Source organism: Heterocephalus glaber, unplaced genomic scaffold (assembly GCF_053883595.1).
Source record: "Heterocephalus glaber isolate CG9 unplaced genomic scaffold, H.glaber_assembly_v1.0 deba00001479, whole genome shotgun sequence".
Taxonomy (NCBI): Eukaryota; Metazoa; Chordata; class Mammalia; order Rodentia; family Bathyergidae; genus Heterocephalus; species Heterocephalus glaber.
In genome coordinates, this window is record NW_028258316.1 from 6,376,208 (window position 1) to 6,395,759 (window position 19,552).

Here is a 19,552-nt window from a genome sequence, read left to right on the forward strand (position 1 = left end):
GTTTTTTTTTTGGTACCAGGGATCAAACTCAGGTCCTTGTACTTGTGAGGCAGGTGGCAGAACCACTGAACTAAATCCCTGGCCCAGTAGTTTTCCATGTGAAATGATGAGACTAGCAACTCAAGAGAGCGCTTCTCCTTATGTGAACGGGGAGAGTGCTGTGTGTCCCTTGGGTAGTGCAGGTGGTCTGCAAGAGGTCCTGTGCATCTGCGCCAGATGTTAACCAATGCTTGGGCTCCAGCTCTGTGCGAGGCTCACCTCTGCACTCACTGGCCCAGTGCTCCAAGCCTGGCATTTCCGATGAGCACTCCTGCCCACTCACACCATTCTCAGGGCGCAAGGGTTTGTTCTGGTTTTAGACTGCTGACATTTTGTTAAAAGTATCCTCCCACCAAGCATGCTTTATTACTTTGTTTTAATTAAAGAGATCAGCTAAGGAGAGGCAATGAGATCGTGGGCGTGGTCAGTCCGCTCTTCTCCAGCACAGTGCTGGGATGGGGCGGGAATGCCAGGTCAGCAGGCATTTCTGAGGCAAACTGGCTATTCTTTACCTAATTGCTAACCAGAAAAATTTGAAATCCATGCCCCTCAACAAACATTTACCCCAAAGCAAAAGCTTCCTTCCTACTATCTGAAGTCTTAGAGCAGGCTGAGCTCCACAGCAGAAGGGGAGAGTGAAAAGCAGTTCCCAGAACTGCAGAGGAGCATCGCAGAGGGGCTGTCTCCCCACTTCATGGCTCCAGAGCTACCAGTGGGGACCCTGTCCATCACAAGGTCCCCGAGGTACCCCAGGGAACCCAGAGAGTCTTCAATCGAAAAGGAAAGGAGGGGCTGGGGATTTAGCTCAGTGGTTTCACCCCCTGCCTCACAAGTGCAAGGACCCAAGTTCGATCCCCAGTACCAAAAAAAAAAAAAAAAAAGGAAAGGTTAGGAGGAGCAAAAGGCCCAGTGCATGGCTGCCAATACCAAGCAGGCACTCCCTACCACACCCTCGTCTGAGAAACCTGGAGGCCCAGATCCAGCAGCCCAGCAAAAGCCTCACCCCACCTGCCCAAAAGTGGGAGGAAGAAACAGATCAAATGAACTCTGCCCTTCCTGCCCAAGGCCACAGTTCAAAAGCACATTCCCATTCAGGAGTCATCAGTACAGGGTGTTCCGCACAGCTAAACAAAACTCAGACACACTTATAAAAAGATTCGCTCAGCAAATATGGACCCTGAGATGCTGGAGGGCTGACAGGAGATGCGGCGAGGAGCACTAGCAGTCTGTCAGTTACCTGGATGAGCTTGGCAGCAAACTGGTTCACTTCATTAACTCTTTCTTCATGAGCAGCCAGGTCTGTCTGAAACTCTTCAAATTTCTTCTGCAGAACCTCCACATGCTCCAGGTCCTGGCCCAACTCCTCTGAAGTCACAATTGCTTCCTAGTCAAGCAGGAAACAGAGTGGGGTCACCAGCCAGCAGCTGGGAGCAGAGGTTCTCAGAGACTTAGTATGCAACAGAGGCACCAGGCAGGGGCTTCAGTGGATACAGCTTTGTGTGCAGTTGCTGATTTCAGGGCTCTCATAGCACCCTCACAGTACCTGGGACCCAGGCTCCCAAGGCAGAGCACAGGAGGTGCTGGAGAGCAGCTGAGACAGCAGGCCCACCCTGCCTCTCTGCATCCCACCCAGCTGGACACACACCTTGTCGTTGATCCAGTCCATCACGTCCTCACACTCCCGAAGATACTGCACCAACTTCTGGGCTTGCAGCAGTTTGATTCCCTTCTCCCTCATCTTTTCCAGAAGCAATTCCCACTGGCGGTGCAGCTCCATCAAACGAGTCTGGAGGGCAAAAAATCACTCTCAACTGCCTTACAACTGGCTCTGTGGGATCCGGCCAACCTCTTGGGCTCTGAATAAAGCTCTTTTAAAAAGATAATCCTGGGCCAGGGATTTAGCTCAGTGGTTCTGCTGCCTGCCTTGCAGGTGTAAGGTCCCAAGTTTGGATATTGTGTAACAGGAAGAAAAGGTCTAAAAGAGCAGGGGAATTGGGAGGGGTAGGGGAAGGGAAAAAAGGGAAAGGAAAAAATATGAGAAGAGGAAAAAAATGGAAACAAGGTCTTTGCAAATAGGGAAGGGTGGAGGGGGTGAAGGGAGGGCATAGGAAGGGGAAAAAAAATAAGAACCAAGAGACTCATGTAATAGTACAAGATCCCAATGATGAATGTAACTGTATTTTATAGCTAAAATGTACCAATAAAGTTAATGGGGAAAAAATAATAAAAATAAAAAATATATATATATAAAAAAAAGGTCCCAAGTTTGATCCCCAGTACCAAAAAAAAAAAAAAGATAATCCCTAACCTGAGAGGAAATCTTACTTTAACTGAGAGTAAAAAAGAGTACATGCATCAGAGGGCTTTGCTTAGTCTTAAAAGTTATGAAATAATGGACCTTTCATAGGTATGTTTTTCTAGCTTACTTCAAGGAAATTATTCAATTATAATTATTGCCTGCATCTTATATAATCAATATTATTAATTATTAAAGTATTAATAATTATTAAGGTGGGATTCCCAGGTCAGGAGATTAGTGGGGGAGGAAAGATGAAGAGTTAATGTGACTCAGGAGACTGATGTAGGAGAATCACCAGCAAGTTTGAGGCTAGTCTGGGCTACACAGTGAGTCCAAGGCCAGCCAGAGTGAGACTCTGTCTCAAAACAAAACAAAAAAACAAAACAGAATTAATGTGGAAACTGAGCAAAAATGACGGACTGAAGGTTGTACTTTGAATTACTGGAGGCGAGAGGACAAAAGCAAAACAAAACAAAGCAAGAGGTCTTAGCTATCATACACAGAAAGATTACGAAGACAACAGGAAAATCTTAGGCTACAAGGAGAGGAGGCGGGGTCCTATAATGTCATCAGCTATTAAAACGATTTCTGGCAAAGATTGGGAGCATCTGTGAAAAGACAGTGGTCAAACACAACATCTCAAAAGTGAGGCTTGGGCTGGGGAATGTAGCTCAGTGGCACCGCACCTGACTGGCAAGCGCAAGGTCCTGAGTTCCATCCCTGGTACAAAAAACAAAAGTGAGGCTTATTTCAAACTTTACCTCAGCATCTTTGGGTGCTCATACCACAGGCCCAGTGAGGACTAAGAAGCAGGGACCTGAGGAGCACTGCAGCCTCAGGGCTGTGCGTAGGCCGTGGTTACCCCCACCCAAGACACGGGGAGTTTCACAGGAAAGGCAGAGGGAAACCAAACAGAAAGGCTCAAACAGAGCAGAAATGAGATGGAATCTGGGATCCACCCGTCACTAAGTGCCACTCCCAGCAAAAAAAACCTGAAAGCCAGGGGACAGTCAGCGTGGGTGGAGTCTCTTCAAAACAGGGATGGATGTTTCAGAGAGAAAGCAGCAGGGAGACGGGCACTCACACAAGTCACTTCTGCCTGTGGGCATGGGTGGCCCCACAGACAGAAGTGACAGCATTCCACTCCACGGCAAACAGCAGCACGCCAATACTCCACCTACTCGGATGTGGGACCCAATGTGGGTGGCGGTGACTATGGGGCGCCATGCCGTCCGGTATGGTGTGAAAGTCTAAACCAGTGACACACAGGTTACAGAGGACAGACATAGCCTCCAGCCCACCCATCTTCCTGCACGCTACGGCTGCCTGCCACATGGAGCTGCGGAACTAGGGACAAACTGCCAAGGTGGGATCACCATGGGAACTGGGTGCAAGCCAGGGCTCCGTGCTCACATCAAGACGTAGGAGGACCAGGGAGAAACCGCTCAGATCTGCTGTCAGCCTCACAAGCTGCAACCTCACACACTCAACACTCAGGCGCGGCCTGTTCTGGTACAGGAGCTAGTTTCCCATGCCTGTCTATCTAATCTCGTTAATTCTGTCGGTTAGAGTCCAGCTTTACAGGCCTCCTCCTGTTGGACAGCGTGAGTGGGCAGGGAGCAGGTGCATTTCAGAAGGACCCAGAGCACAGGATGGAGAAGAAAGCCCAGCTCACTCAGGTGGATTTCTCAACAGGGATGGAGCCAGCAGACAAAGCTTTCAGAGACACTGGTGGCAGTCATTGAAGAAGGAAGGAATAAAATACAAGTGGAGGGGGACAATAAGTTGTTACTGGCAGAAGGTCCAGGCTGAAATTCTAGCTGTGTCATCTAATAGATGTGGGACTGTGGGCAGGTCACTCAAAATTCTGAGCCTTAGTTTCTACCCTTCCATATTGGCCACCTTGCGAATTTATTATGAGAATCAGAATTAGCAAAGGTGGGCCGGGGATTTAGCTCAGTGGTTCCGCCGCCTGCCTTGCAAGCATCAAGAACCCAAGTTCAATCCCCAGTACCAAAAAAAAAAAAAAAAATCATTCTACAGAATTAGCAAAGTGCTTGTCCATTAATAGCTACTAATAGCTGCTCAATAAACAGTAGTTAACAATATTTTTAATGTTGCTTTAACAAGATCTCTAAACAGGACAGAGGGGTACTAACAGACATGAACAAAGTCAGATTCATCATTGGAACATTTGGTCTATTCCTCATGCTCCCACCTGTGATCTGGTTAGGTGACTACCAATCAGCCCCATTCCCTCTATCAGGAAAGTAATAAGCAGGCTGATTTCACTTACTGTAAGACTGTATACAAAGCAGTGGGAAAATGGGGAGATAAGTATTTGTATTTAATTGCATGCATTATATCACCCAAATGGTTCAATATAATTAAGCAGTAGGTCATGTATTTGGAACTCATTTTTATTTCCTACTTACAGTTATTACTAGTAATAGTTAATGATTATTAATCATAAGCTCAAAGCTAATTACAAGTCTTCAATACAACTGCAGAATACAGCAGAACAAACGTAAGCCAGCAAATATTTATTGCTGAAAACCACTAGCCTGGATCTTGAGAGCATGAAACCTTCAAGATGGTCAGCAGGGAATCGAGGAGGATGCAACATTTCTAGCTGAGGCTGAAGAACGCAGCTTTCATCTAAGTCTTTGGGACTGCTTGACAGGGAAAGGCCTAGAAAAAGCTGGGTCCTCCATGGAACATGGCTTTGGGGACATGGAACCAAACAAGACACACAGGTAGGTATGAAGACATCAAAGACAGGTAGGAGCTGTCCACTCCTAAGAAACTCAGGGTGCACGCTCATCATAAGGAAGGGTTTTCCCTTCATCCTCTGGTATTAGAAATATGAAACAAGGCAGAGAACAATCATTATTATCCTGACTCCAAAACAAGCCAGCCCTAAAAGTTTTAGGCCACCTACCTTAAAGTCAGCCACATCACCACATCATAGACCAACAAGTGCCACAAGTCATTCCTCATAGCTAGATTTCTCCTGGCTGCAGTCTACACCTGGCAACCTCACCCAGGGCAAAGCACCAAGATGTAGACGGCAATGCCTCCAACAGAGAACCTTCTCTAGGAGTGCTGGCTGTCCCTCTTTATCTTTGTAACTTAACCCCCACATTCACTGGTTTCCTTCATATGCTCCCCTGTCCAATTACCATCTGCTAAGAGTTCATTCACACACTCTTTAATGTGTAGTAACACTCCAGTATGTTCTACCAGAAGCACGTTCATTCCCCATTGAGTAAGCCAACACTGATTTACATTCATGGTGAATTCGATTTCAAAGGCAGGATGTGGGCAACTCCTTGAGGTGACTACAGACCCTCTAAAAAGCTGGAAAATCCTATCCTTCTGGGAACCCAAACTGACATGCAAGCCTGGCTCCACACTCCTTCCCTCCTCCCTGGCAAGGCCTTCCATGCCAGGCAGGAACCACACTCACCCGGATGGTTTCCGATGCAAAATGGCCTTCAGAGATCATCAAGTTTCCAGTTTCATCCAGCTTGACGATGGCTCCAGAATTGGCCTGCACTTCAGCTTCAAAGGCCTGGTGCTTCTGAAGCTTTCCCTGGTGGGGGACCATGAAGTGAGCCCATCATTCCTCCCCTCTTCAGTCCCACCCCTCTTGTCAGGGAGGCCCCACTCAGCATGTCATCCACTCTCCAGGGCTCAGACTCATCTCTCCTGGCCTTCTGAAAGCTGGACCCATGTGGCCTCCTACCCTTTCAGATGGAAGATGCTACAGAATATCCTACTTTTACTGTTGACAGGAAATGAGGCCTTACGTGGCTACAGAACCCGAATGTCAGTCATCTCAGCACACATTATCTACTCTCACCCATACTCACAACCTGACACTGTTCTGTTTGCTACAGAAGTCACGCCCTGCTCCTACCTACATTTTGCTTCTCAATACCTCCTGTCATCAAGAACTGAACTAAGGAAAAAAAAAACCAAAAAAACCAAAAACAAACAAACAAACAAAAAAAAACTGAACTAAGGGACCGGGAATTTAGCTCAGTGGCACCTCACCTGCCTCACAAGAGGAAGGTCCTGAGTTCGATTCCTGCTACCAGAAAAAAAAACTGAGCTGGGAAGGGGCCTGCATTGCACCTTAACCAACACTCACAGTTCTCTCATCTTACACTATGTGGGTGTAGTACAGAAACTACCTCAGGCCCAACTACTGTTCCACTTGCTACCAAAATAATATTCTTAAAAACTCTTTCACCAAAATAGTCAGGTGTAGGGGCGCACACCTGTAATCCCAGCACTGGGAAGGCTGAAGCAGGAAGATTACCATGAGTTCAGGCTAGCCTGGCCTACACAGTGAGTTCAAGGCCAGCCTGAACTACATGGCAAGACCCTGCCTCAAAACAAACACAAATCAAAATCAACGAGAAGAATAGGGATATAGTTCAGTGGCAGAGTTCTTGCTGAACATGCACAAGGGTCTGGGTTGGATCCCTAGCACCAGCAAAAGAAAATTTCAATGAAAAAAAAAAGGCTTTCTCCTAAATTTGTAAATTAAATAATTATAAAATTATTATAATTTAAATGTTATACAATTCAGGCTACGTTTTGCGCTTTTTTTTTTGGTACCGGGGACTGAACTTGGGTCCTTGCACTTGCACAGCAGGTGGGGAAACCACTGAGCTAAATCCCCGGCCCACGTTTCGCTTTTAATAAGACTTCCCAACAAGTCTTGCAGGGATTCATGACTATGAATTTTTGCCAACAAGACTGGTGGCATCCCTTTCTCAAAAATTCACAGTCCAAGAGTAGAACTCAGATTTTTCCTGAATAATGTTTGGGTTACCAGTGGTTTCAAGACAACTGTTTAAGAACCATCAATTTAAAGCTTCCAGAGAAGCTGGGCATGGTGGGGCATGCCTGCAATCTCACCACTTGGGAGGCTGAGGCAGGAGGATCGCCACGAGTTCAAAGCCAGCCTGAACTACATAGTGAGTTCAGGACCAGCCTGAATTACACAGTGAGACCCTGTCTCAAAACAAAAACAAAAAAAGCATCCAGAAAAGAAAAGTTAATGTTTCCAAGGCCCCACATTCATTCACCCTTCCTAATGCACGAGGAGCTTCAGGACAGTGAGCTGGTGCCACCTTGCGTCGGATCTGTGTTCTCTCTTTTTTCTTTTTTCCTGGTACCAGGGATCAAACTCGACCTTGAGCTTGCAAGGCAGGCGAGGTGCCACTGAGCTAAATCCCGGGCCCTGATCTGTGTTCTCCTGCTGCCTGATTGCTGCCTAACTTTCTGGGCAATGACACTTGGGCTCTTGAGTTCTGGTAGTAATCTTGGGGAGATCAGACACACCTGCAAGTTGGTTGGGTCTTTGTAATTCTCATCGGATGCAATTTGAAGTTTTTCCTGAATCCATTTCTCAAGCTCCTCAGCATCTCTTTGGAAAAACTGGAATCGATAGGAATCTTCCAGCTTCTGACGCCGCAAGGTTGAGAGCTCCTTGAAGCGATGGTACCGGTCCAGGACCTGCTGCCTCCTCTCCTGGATGTCCTCTGCTGTTTCCAGCACCTTGACCCCGCTTGGGTCCATTTTCTGAAAAGACAGAATGCCCTGAGATAAGTATACCAGGACACCAAGACAGACTCTGTGGAATAAGGCTCTCTGAAGGCAAGAGAGAAGCATCAGATCCCGTAGCAGACAAATGAACCCAGAAGGCGGCCCCTCCTAAGGATCAAACAACCAAACCCTCTATTTAAAAATAGCTGTTCAGAGCTGGGCATGATGGCACATAGCTGTAACCCCAGAACTCTGAGAGCCTGAGGCAGGAGGACCACGTATTTGAGCCCACCCTGGGCAACTTAGCAAGACCCTTTCTCAAATAAATAAAAACAGGCTGAAGATGTAGCTTAGCACAAAGGCCTTGGGTTCAATCCCCAGGACCAGAAGGAAAAAAACAAAACAACTATTCACTCCACAAAACACCTTCCTACCTCCTGGGGTCCACAGAGGAGGCCCAGTCAACATGGCAATGAAATAACAAAATGGAAAAGATGTGTGGAAACTGTCAATTTCATAAGGGCTTAAGACTTCAAAGGAGAGGGCTGGGGATTTAGTTAGTGGTTCCCTCGCCCGCCTCGCAAGGGGAAGAACCTGAGTTCGATCCTGGTACCAAAAAAAAACTGTGAGGCAAGAATTCAAAGGAAACATCAATATTGGTATTCAGAGAATTACTGATAAGCTCATTCAAAAGTCTTTTCCTCTGGTCTTTGCATTTCATGGGGCAGGAGATTAGAATGAATTTACTCTTATTTAAATCAGGTTTGTTGCCTGTAAGCACTTGGGAGGCTGAGGCAGGAGGGTTGTCAGCCTGGGCTACACAAAAAGAGTTCAAGGCATGAACTACATGGCAAGATCCTGTCTCAAGAAAAAAAAAAAAAAATCAGGTTTGCTATTTTTCCAGATGTCGGCCTAATATTCAAGGAAAGTACTGACTATAAAGTAACTTGAGTCCTTAGCATCAATAAGAAACAGAATTTGGGCCGGGGATTTAGCTCAGTGGTTCCAGCGCCTGCCTCACAATCCCAAGGTCCCAAGTTCGATCCCCGGTACCAAAAAATAAATAAATAAAAGAAGAAACAGAGTTTATCCAAAGCATCTGATCTCTGTTACTCCAAAACATCAACCATACAAATCTTCAGACTATCACATAGTCAGGGAAAGGGACAGAAAGTATAGGCTTAGTTTTATCTGAATGTGCATAATGAAAAGAAAACCTGGTAAAAGAGCTGAGATGTGTTATGTGCATGTTCCAATGATGAAGGTAATTGTTATGTATGGCAAATACGGATTAATAAAAATTTTTAAAGGGGGGGGCTGGGGATTTAGCTCAGTGGTTCTGCCACCTGCCTTGCAAGTGCCAGGTCCCGAGTTTGATCCCCGATACCAAAAAAAAAAAGAAACAAAGAAAGAAACCAAATCAAAGTACACCTTGGATGGGGTGTATGAGAAACATTTTCCCCACTTAATGTCTACCTGTTATTTTGGAAAGCAAAGAGGATGCGTAGGGCCAGCATCAATTTCACTTCACTGCAAATGCAGGCTGACTGGATGGGGTGCTCTCCTGTAGCACTCAACCTGCCCCAGCTTTATACCATTGGTTTTCTGTGCAGTTTTGCCAAATTTAATATCAAAAAGAGAACTTGACCGTTTCTGTAGCACTGCAGACTATTTGATCTTATCAGGAATTAAGGACCACAAAGGTAAATAGATTAATGAAAAAAAGCTTCTAAATTCGTCAGCAATATGCGCACAATCCACTTTCCAGTTTGTACCTCGGTTTCCTGCTGTGTCTGACAATGGCAGGGGTTTACCATCCCTTGCAGGTTACAGCCTAGAAAGGGGCTACCCAGTGAGTGTAATGGTCTCTTCCAGATACTGCTCCATAATGTACAAGAGAGATACAGAAATAGTGATACCGAGAGACACGGGAGCTCATCCCAGGACCCCACTGCCTGCCCCAGCTACTGAAGAGCATGAGCAGGCTGAGAAGCGGGGCTGGGGTCGCTGAACTGCTGCCTGCACCCTGCCTGAAGGTCACAGCATGTGAGGTCTATGTCACCTCATCATCTGAGGGCGACCTCTGTGTGAAGAGACCCCTTCCCTGCAAAGGGCCATGGGGCGACACGGCCTTCTTGTCATGCCTCCAAAATCACACTCCACATAGCCACAAGGTCTTCTGTTGTATAACTGTTTTCCACATAGACTGATTTATTTTAACCATGAACAGAAATATTCTTTGTCCCATCACTCCCAAACCTTTCCAGCTCCCTTCTAACAGAGGAAGAATTTGCCTTTTTTTTTTTTTGGTACCGGGGATTAAACTCGGGTCCTTGTGCTTACACAGCAGGTGGCAAAACCACTGAGCTAAATCCCCAGCCCCAGAATTTGCCTCTTTAAGCAGGACCTTCCCCCACTTGGCCCAACACACCTGCCCGGTACCATCTCACCCACGCTTCACCCTCTTGACACACAGCAATCTTTCTTCTGTGAATTACAAGACTCCATGAATTCCAAGCCATTTTCACATGATTGTTTTTTGGCCTAGAATGGGCCAGCTCCTCTCTGCCTTGGTAACTATTTACACCTCAACACCCAGCCAACATGAGTAAACGGCAGGACCCTGTGTTCTTACTAAACTGTACTCAATGTCCCCTCGTCTTCTTTTCAGATGCAAGCACACTTCCTGCAGACCGGCAAACCACTTGCACATATTCCCCACTGTATGCTTAGCCTGGACAACCTAATCTGTGCCCGACAGAGAGGTCATTAAGAAATGCTTGTTGAATGAATGACTGAGGCTATCCTGGGTGTTCATGTGGAAGAGCTGGGGAGAGGGCCCCGGAATGAAGCTTTCCCTTCCCATATGGGAAAAGTGCCATCTACCCAGGTAAATGCGAGACTGGAGACAGGAATGGCAAACAGAACATGATGAGTGAGGCTATGGGACGAACTGTCACTGACATGAATCAGTCTGGATGACCAGTCTTGGACTGGCTGCCTGGCATGTCCCCTAGAAAGCAGCTGCTCTCCTCACCAGCACAGGGCAGGACCTTGGGAAACAAAGTTGGGAAGGCAGGGCTTTGTATCCTCAGTAGAGAAGATACTTGTTTTCTTGGGGTTTTTGTGCAGGGCTGGCAATCGAACTGCATATTAGGCAAGAGTTCTACCACTGAGCTACACCTGCAACCTAAAGCTTTAAGGTTTTTAAAACACCTTGAAGCTGGGGATAGTGGCACACACTTACAATCCTGGCACTCTGGGAGGTGGAGGCAGGAGGATCACAAGTCCAAGCCCAGCCTAGCCAACTTAGCTAGACCCTGTCTCAAAATAAAAATAAAAGGGCTAGATGTAGTTCAGTGAGAAGGCCCTGAGTTCAATCCCAAGTACAGCAAAAAAAACAAAAAAAACAAAAACCAACAACAACAAAACATCCCAAGTCCTCAAAGGCAAAAACAGATGACCTTAAGAAACTAAGTCTGCTGAGCACAGTCTCTGTAGCAATCCTTAATTACTACTGACAGTCCAGCCTCGTTCCTACTATTGCCAGTGTGCTTTCCACAGGCCCATAGGCCTCCCGGGTTCACCTTGCAGGGGTCTCCACCAGCCACAGCTCACCTTGGCAAGGTCAACTGCGCAGCTCCAAATGTCCCTATGGCAGGAGCACAGTGCTCCTTCCTTGCTGCCAACTCTACCACTTAGTGTCACACAAGTCTTTCAAGGTCTCCGGTGAATTCCTTGGCCTCTGTGAAGTCACTGCATCACAAGTTCAATCCCTGGTACAGGGTCTCGCTATGTAGTTCAGGCTAGCCTCAAACTCTCAGCAATCCTCCTGCCTCAGCCTCCTGAGTGCTGGGATTACAGGTGTGAGCCACCATGCCTGCCTGGCTAAAAAATATTTTTTAAAGACTACATCTTACTTTCAGAACGCAGAACTCAGGACCTGACTCGTATTAAAAGAGTCAACTACATTGTGAACTTGGAAATACAGAAACTACTATTACTTTTATTGTTTTTTCTTTTTTTTTTAAGGAGATGACTTCTTGCCCTATTGCCCAGGCTGTCCTTGAAATCCTGGGGTAAAGCAACCTCCTGCCTCAGGACTAGAGGCACATGCCACCTCACCCAGGCATTGCTCTATAATTAAGTAGTCAGGAGACTCAGGTAATCTAGTAAGCAAGTTGCCGAGAGCAGGGTGATCCAGGATCCTCTGGCTCCTAGATTGAGCATACAAGAACCAGGGGATTTTAACATGACTAGAGCCAACGTACTCCTTATTGGTGGCTATTTATTCACTCTCTTATTTTTCCATTCTCACGTGGAGGGAAATAGGGCGAGGATGTATTAAGCACTGAAAAAAATCAACAAGGGTGGGCCAGGGATTTAGCTCAGTGGTTCTGCCACCTGCCCCACAAGCTCAAGGACCCAAGCTCGATCCCCGATACCAAAAAAAACAAAAACAAAAATGAGGGTTACAATTATTTATACATTTCCGTTGTTCTCACCGCCAGGAAATTAGTTAAGATGGAAAAACATCAGGAAATCAAGTATCTAATTTGCTTGCTTACAAAATTTTCTCATCAGAATAACGACACTGTACAGAAGTACCTGAAAGACATCTGAAGTCTTCAGGGTTAAAGTGTATGGTATTTGACCTGTCTCCTATCACTGATTCACTGCATTTCTAAAAAAAGCCTTTTGCTGCTTTGAAAATCACAAAAGAAATCTTACTTGGAAGCAGTTCTTTATGAAGGAAAAAATAATCTCCATCACCAGGCTGCCAGGTACCACCGGAGCAAGTCTCCTGTGGGCCCAGCTGGCCCATCTACCCCTACCAATCCAGGGTGGGGCCCTGCTGAAGTTAACCAACCTAAAAGGCCCTCTTTGTCACCCCAGTGAAGTAGAACAAGTCAATTCTATACCAAGTGCTTTGGTCAGGCAATAATGGACTTTTCTTTCCTGCAGTGGATCAGCTGATGTCAGTGGGTGGGAACTTTGCCAAGTCACAACTGGCTGTCTCTGGGAGCCGGACATCTGAAAGTCACCCATATGCTCACACTGCAGTCGCATTCAGATTTTTACAGGGGACAATAGAAAGATTATGGGTTAATGAGAGGTTCCCCTTCTTAATGCGACAGAGAGCTGGCTCTAGTTTATCTACAAGAGTCCCAGTTTCCTTTTGCTCCTAAAAGGGTCATTTCCATAGACTACACTAAACATGGGAAATGTTTCATTTTTCAAACATGTCACCATCCAAAGACCCTCAGCCAAAACTATGTCAGAGGGTTAGTGGAATTTCTCAAACCTGCCTGTGTGTGCCAGATTCCTTCCACGACTAAGGCTGCAGGCTACAGAACCCTGCCCTTGCCCTGGCAATATGCAGTGGTCTGATAAGGCCCACCCCACAGAGAATGTTCCAGGCCCTTCCTGGACTTGTGAGATTAACACCCCATGAGGAGTGGAAATCTGGGAAATGTGCCATTAAACAATCTCCACCTGACCAGCCTATCTGTCCACTCCTCTCGTTAAACGGCAACAGAGACTTCCTAGGAGTGCAGTCATTAGCTGCTTATCTCAAAGCAGCCCACCAGCTCTGATTCTGCCAATCAAATCCCTGTACACAGAGACAGGGAGGGGGAGCGAAGTGCTAAGTACATTGTGTATATGTCTAAGTACAGTGTTTCATTTAAGGAAAAGCTCCTATTTTTGCAAATATTAAAGAAGACTGAAGATGCAGGCTATTTATAAATGCTGCAACGCAGCAAATGTTCACTGCAGCATTCAGTGAGTGATGTGGGTTGATCTCTGGGATGAAGCAGGAATTACAAGTATGTCCCCTATTGTCATAAATAAAAAGGACTTGTCAGCATTCTTACACCGCTGCCATATCTCTGGGAAGGAAGAGCACGTTCTAAAGATATGAAGTTTAACTAGAAATTTCTAATTCAATCCAAAGATATAACATGCCTGAGAGAGGTTCCTCATATCCAATACAAACTTCCACACATCAACTGAAACCAATTCCTACAAAGGAGGTTAGATAGGACTGTCTTTATCTTCCTGATGAGGGCCAAGAGACCACTGTGTGAGGAGTTCTCGGCACACAGGGAATTTCAAAATGCCTTTACCCAATCTACGGAAGCTACATGCCACGTACAGGGAGGGACTATATCTACGTGGGGAGCAGGTAGAGGCACTGGGTGGGAACCACACTGTGCTGAGCAACAGGACAGACTGCAGATGCAAACATTTTCAAACCAAAGGTCAAATAATCTGGGCTCTGCGAACATGACACCCACCCACAGTGAGTGGTTCAGGACACCTTCACACACATCTTAGAGAGTGGAAGAATCCAGCAACCACGTTTCTCTGAGGAATCTCAAAAGAGAAGAAACAGCAGACATGAGAGTTTCTAAATCAGGCACAGTAGTGCGTGCACACTTGTGATTCCAGCCACTGTCTCGAAGGGAAAAAAACGCTGGTGCGGAGGTAGCTCAGTGGTAGAGCACCTCAGTTCAAACCCCAGCACAATAAATAAATACTAAAGAAAGGAGTCTCTATTACAGAGCATTGGGATTGCCATTCTTTTAGCAAAATGAAGGTGCTGGATGTTAAGAGGCATTTGGACTACTACCAAATGAATGCCAATTTTCAGGCAGAACTACAATGTTTTGAGGGAAAAAAAAAAGGATTTTATTAGACACTAATAGGATAAAGGGATCATTTGGCTCTATGGAAAAATTCATAAAAACTACTCAGAGCCCAAATGTGCAAAACTGACAATACTTTTTTGATATGGCTTAGAAAGCCAGCCTATTACCAAACTTTAGACTTGCAAAGCAAGAGAACTATGTATGTCCATGGGTGTGGAAGGGCTCCCCCTTTTCTCCTCCCCACCGTGAACACACTACCAAGGAATTGGTTAGTACTCATACAACTGTGTTTAACAGTGGATTCTCAGGTCAAACGAATTAACTCAAAACCAGCTTAGCTGCAGATTTGGGGTGGGGTGGGGTACCAGGGATCGAACTCAGGACCTTGCACTTGCAAGGCAGGCTTGGCACCACTGAACTAAATCCCCGGCCCAGCTGCAGATTTTAGATGGGAAGCAGAGAGGTACATAATACATAAAGACTTCCAGCACCATGAATAAAAACAACAAATATTTTTACATAAACCACATTCCATTCAGGATTGTGGATCCGTGTTTGTCAGCCTTCAAGATGATTAATTCATCTCAACTTGGTAGTGCAATTCTGCAAAGGTAAGCAGGACTTAGCTTTAAGAAAGCAAAAGATTCATACTGCATTGCATCAAAATCCAGAAATGCAGAGTAACACTGAGAAAACTTACTTCTGAATGCTTCCCAAACACTATCTTGCTGCTACTTACCTTTTAACCTGAAAAATTCAGATGAAAGGCATTTAAGTGCAACATACTGTTACTAAGATTCAAAACAGGAAAAGGTTATAATGTGGCCCATTTTAATAAATCTCATTTAAATAATTAGTCTGACTTATAAAAGGGCCTGTTTTGGATTTATCACCTATAATCACTAGAAATTTTCCAAAGTTTTTATTTCTCATTTTTGGATATCAAAATAATCATTTTAAGCATTTTTGGGGAAAAAGGTCCAATTTTAGTAAACACTCAAAAACTATAAATAAATATACAGAGCTTAGGGAAAAATAAAAACATAAGCTCCATTTCATTACAGGGACTGTGACAGAAGAAATAAATCAACCAAAGAGGAAACAAACTCAAGTTTATAGTATCTGTCAAATTTTAGAAACACTACTTATATTACATGTTTTCTGATTATAATCTATCCAAATATCTAGGATAATCTCTTTAGTCCTTGGTTCTAAAGAACCAAGCAGCCATCAAGGAAAAATCAGCAAACACTACATGCAAACACCAGGATGGCTGTAAGAAATTAATATATTCATGCCTTAAAGAGAAGGAGAGGAAAGGAGAAAAACAAGAAGCTTTGGGAATTTTTATTTTTTATTTTTTTTATTTTTTGGTACCGGGGATCGAACTCAGGACCTTGCACTTTCGAGGCAGGCAGCAGAACCACTGAGCTAAATCCCCGGCCCGCTTTGGGAATTTTAAATAGGCTTTTAGGCATGGAACACCAAAACCCCAAACAACCTCTAACCAATCTGTTTAACAGAAAGGTCATGCAGGCAGGGTTTCCCCCCCTCTTTGGATCATTCAACTTTTCTGACACAAACGTGTCTTCACTGCAAGCCAGGCAAAACCAAAAAAGCAACACATTATCTGCATGCTGGACAAATACCTGGACTCTGCGTTTACGAAACGATGACAACATGATGGAGGAATGTGGAGTCTAAAGAGGGAGGGGGGAGAGCAAGATAACAAGCGTCTAAGGGCAAAGGGAACAGAATTATTTCAAAATGAAGAAAAGAGATCTGTAAAAATATATGAATCACAGGTGAAAATCAAAACTGCTGGTTCCCAGTGTTTTCTCTTTGACAGGCCGTTCATACAGCACCTAAATCCCCCCCTGGGGATTTTCAATGTGGAAAGAGAACCAAGCTTCCCAAGCTTGACAGTTACTAGCATCCAAATGTGCTGCCTTAGCCAAGCAACACTAAATATACTCTGAAAACTGAATAACCATCCCTGCATTACACTCTAAAAACTTAAGAATCCCAGGGCTACCTGATTCCTAAATCTTCTCTCATTCAGTGAAAAGATAGTATGTCTTCATGAAATCAACAGAACGAGAAAGAACTTGAGTCACGAAGGAAGCTCCTACTTGGGCCTAGTTTGCTGGTGCACTTTCTTTACAAAATATACTTTCTGCTCAGAACTAGTAAAGAGGAATATGCAAAAGAGGTGGAAGGGAGATGACGGTTCACTGCACAGCTGCTTCAGTCCACTGGCCCCAAGTGATCAGCTATGCGGTCCTCTGCATTCCTGGAGTTAGCATCTGCCAGCAGGGTGGTGCATTCTTCCGCTGCAGAGCCACAGCGGACCCAGGCCATAACTAGCAGTGCTAACTAGCGGAGTTTTCCCATGGCCCACTGAGGACTGGTCACCAAGGCAGGCTGCCCTCAGATCCTCTGTCCTCTGTCAACAGTGACAGGAGGTGGGGGCTATTTCTGAGACTGACCTCTCAAGATCTGCAGTGTGGCCCCACCCTTTGGGATGAAGACAAGGAAGGCAAAAGAGAATTCCAACCCAGGGATCCGAAAGATGTACTTAAGACAGTTTTCCCACCTAAATCTCATCATCAAATTGCTTAAAAGGTTTACACTGGAGCCTGTGACATATCAGATTTCTCCAATTATTAGATTACTACAAATAAGACTGCCAAAACCAAAAACATCAGCAAGTAAATTACCAAGCTAATATTCTACCATAAGAATTGCTTCACCCTTGTCCAGTACAGGGCAAATCCTCTTTTCCATTCCGGCCACCTAGGTCCCTGGGTAACAGTTAACACACTTTGAGGGTCCCTTGGAGTAATTACTGGCCCAGTTACTAAAAACGGCTTATTGTTAATTTCCTGCAGAGCCTTTACTGCAGCACATTTTTCCCTCATAGCACATTTTTTAAACTTCGCCTTGAATTTGACCTTTCACAATCTAAGACATTAGCTGCAATGAAAGGGAAAATAAATGACGACTTTGAAGAGTGGGGACTTTGAGGAGTGGGAACCTTGGCTCCAGGCTTTATGCAGCTGAGTGTTCCAGCTGCTATTCTTAAGATTTGCTGTTCCTTGGCTGCAGGACACCCCCATCCTACCATCTTTGATACATTGGCTTACTTAAGTCCAATTGCTATGACGACGCAATTTCTCAACAATTACGAAAATACTTCATGTGGTCTCTTTTCTCCCCAGACAGCCATGATGGTAAGTTTCTTTAAAATACCATCATGAAGACAGAACAAAGGACCTAGATATTTTAGGATTAGATAAAAGAGATCTATCTGATAAGGTACGTACTGTAGCAGTTCAAAAATCGATTCATGCCTTTCATTTAAAACATATTTAACTCTTAATTTAAACAAGCCCCTTATTTAAAATATATTTTATCCCAGTACCTGAGACTTTTAAAAAACAACTGTCTTTGGGAAGCGTCTAATCAAATTCGCAGGGACAGTTTTCAAACAAAAGACTGCTCTATCATTCCATACTGGCATGGCCGTAGAATTTTGAACAAATAATATACAGCCCTCGACCTCCAAGACCCAGTCTGTCTGTCTGTCTGTCTGTCTCTCTCTCTCACACACACACACACACACACACACTCACACAGACACACAAAGCACTGTATTAGGTTATTTGATTTGTGTCTCACAAGAAGCAAGCGCTGCGTCTACCTATTTTTCCAAGCAGGTCACAACTCGGGAAGAAAGAAATGTTTATTACAAAGAAAGGAAAGGAGACTCCGATCCCAGACCCTTCTGCAGTTAAGAGAGGGCCAAGGGTCGCCATCTAGGATGAAATTAAGGTCAAGGAGCGCTGGACTCCAAGCACTGGCGCTTCCTCCCCACCGAGGCAGGGACTGTAGGGACGCGGTGGCCGGGGAGCGCTCAGCGGAGCTGGGACAGCAGGATCCGGACGGGAACACCCCACCTGCCGCGGCCGGATGGGGCAGGGCGGGGCCGTGGCCGGTCGGCCGGGGGTGGCGGGCAGCGAGAGACCATGGCCTCGTCCCCTCCCCCCGGCGGCGACAAACCAGCGCCGGCACCTGGGCCCGGGCCAGCAGCCCACGCGACACAAAGGCGGCGGTGGCTGAGAAATGGACCGGTCGCAGGAGCAGCAAGGCCCGCGCGGCTCACCTGTCCGCGGGCCGGCCACGCCCCACCTGGGGTCTACCCGGCTCCCACCCCGAGCTCGCCTGCTGCCCCCTTCACCCGCCGCCCCCCTCACCGGCTCCTGGACGGCGAAGGCCGTGGGTGCGTCGGATTGAGGAGTGCTGAGGGGGTGAAGGTCCGACGCGACTCCGCAGCCTCCGCCCCGCGCCGTTTGCTCCACAGCGAGTTTTGACGACGACGCGCCCGCCCCGCCTCTTTTATAGGCGGTCCTGCGCGCTCCCGTGGCTGGCGGGCGCGACCGTGGGGGAAAGCGTCAGGGCGAGGCGCGAGGCGAGGGAGCGCGCTGGCGGAGAGGAGGGGGCGGAGCTTCCGCGGGCTCGCCGAGGGACGGTCCGACGGAAAGGGCCGAGCGGTCCCGGAAGCAGCCGAAGCGGCGGTGCTGGGGGGGGGGGTAGAAGGAAATAGGGCGCGCGCAAGGGGCGGGAGGGGATGGTGCAGTGGAGTCGCGCCCTCCGCCCTGGCGTCGCGCCCTCCGCCCTGGCGGTGCACCTCCCTCCCTGCAATTTGGGCCCTCCAATCCCGCCCTTCCCCTCCCGCCCAGCAGAATCTGCACCGCACCCCTCCGCCCTCGCCAGCCCTTCCAGGACTGCGGCAGAGGGCGGGGCAGGGGCCCTTGCTGCAGTCCGCCTGGGGATGCTGCGCGTCCGGGCCGGAAAAACGCCCAGTCTCTAGGGCTGAGATCACCCAAAGCCTGCTCTTCCTGCCCACCTTCCCTGGAGGAGGCTCGTGGCGTTGGGGACTTGGGTTAGCCAGCACGGCTGGGGTCCTGAAAACTAAGATGATTTGGGGCTCGCAGTT

General features: G+C 46.7%; 1 protein-coding gene across 12 annotated transcripts in view; it reads right to left on the reverse strand.

The window, feature by feature from the left end:
* The window catches only part of Sptan1 (spectrin alpha, non-erythrocytic 1), a 57,366-nt gene extending 38,417 nt beyond the window's left edge, over positions 1-18,949 (reverse strand). For 7 of the 12 annotated variants that reach the window (XM_087183085.1, XM_087183079.1, XM_087183084.1 and 4 more), the window contains exons 1-6: positions 18,810-18,918; positions 16,203-16,253; positions 7,697-7,936; positions 5,808-5,933; positions 1,685-1,825; positions 1,277-1,423 (exon numbers count right to left, since the gene is read on the reverse strand). In XM_087183085.1, the coding sequence (XP_087039211.1) occupies positions 1,277-1,423; positions 1,685-1,825; positions 5,808-5,933; positions 7,697-7,936; positions 16,203-16,235 (687 nt within the window). In that variant the 5' untranslated portion in view covers positions 16,236-16,253; positions 18,810-18,918. Of the gene's footprint in view, positions 1-1,276; positions 1,424-1,684; positions 1,826-5,807; positions 5,934-7,696; positions 7,937-16,202; positions 16,254-18,809 lie in introns of all 12 variants that reach the window. The other 5 variants (XM_087183082.1, XM_087183081.1, XM_087183076.1 and 2 more) reach the window with 2 other exon arrangements.
* Between the last annotated feature and the right edge of the window lie 603 nt (positions 18,950-19,552).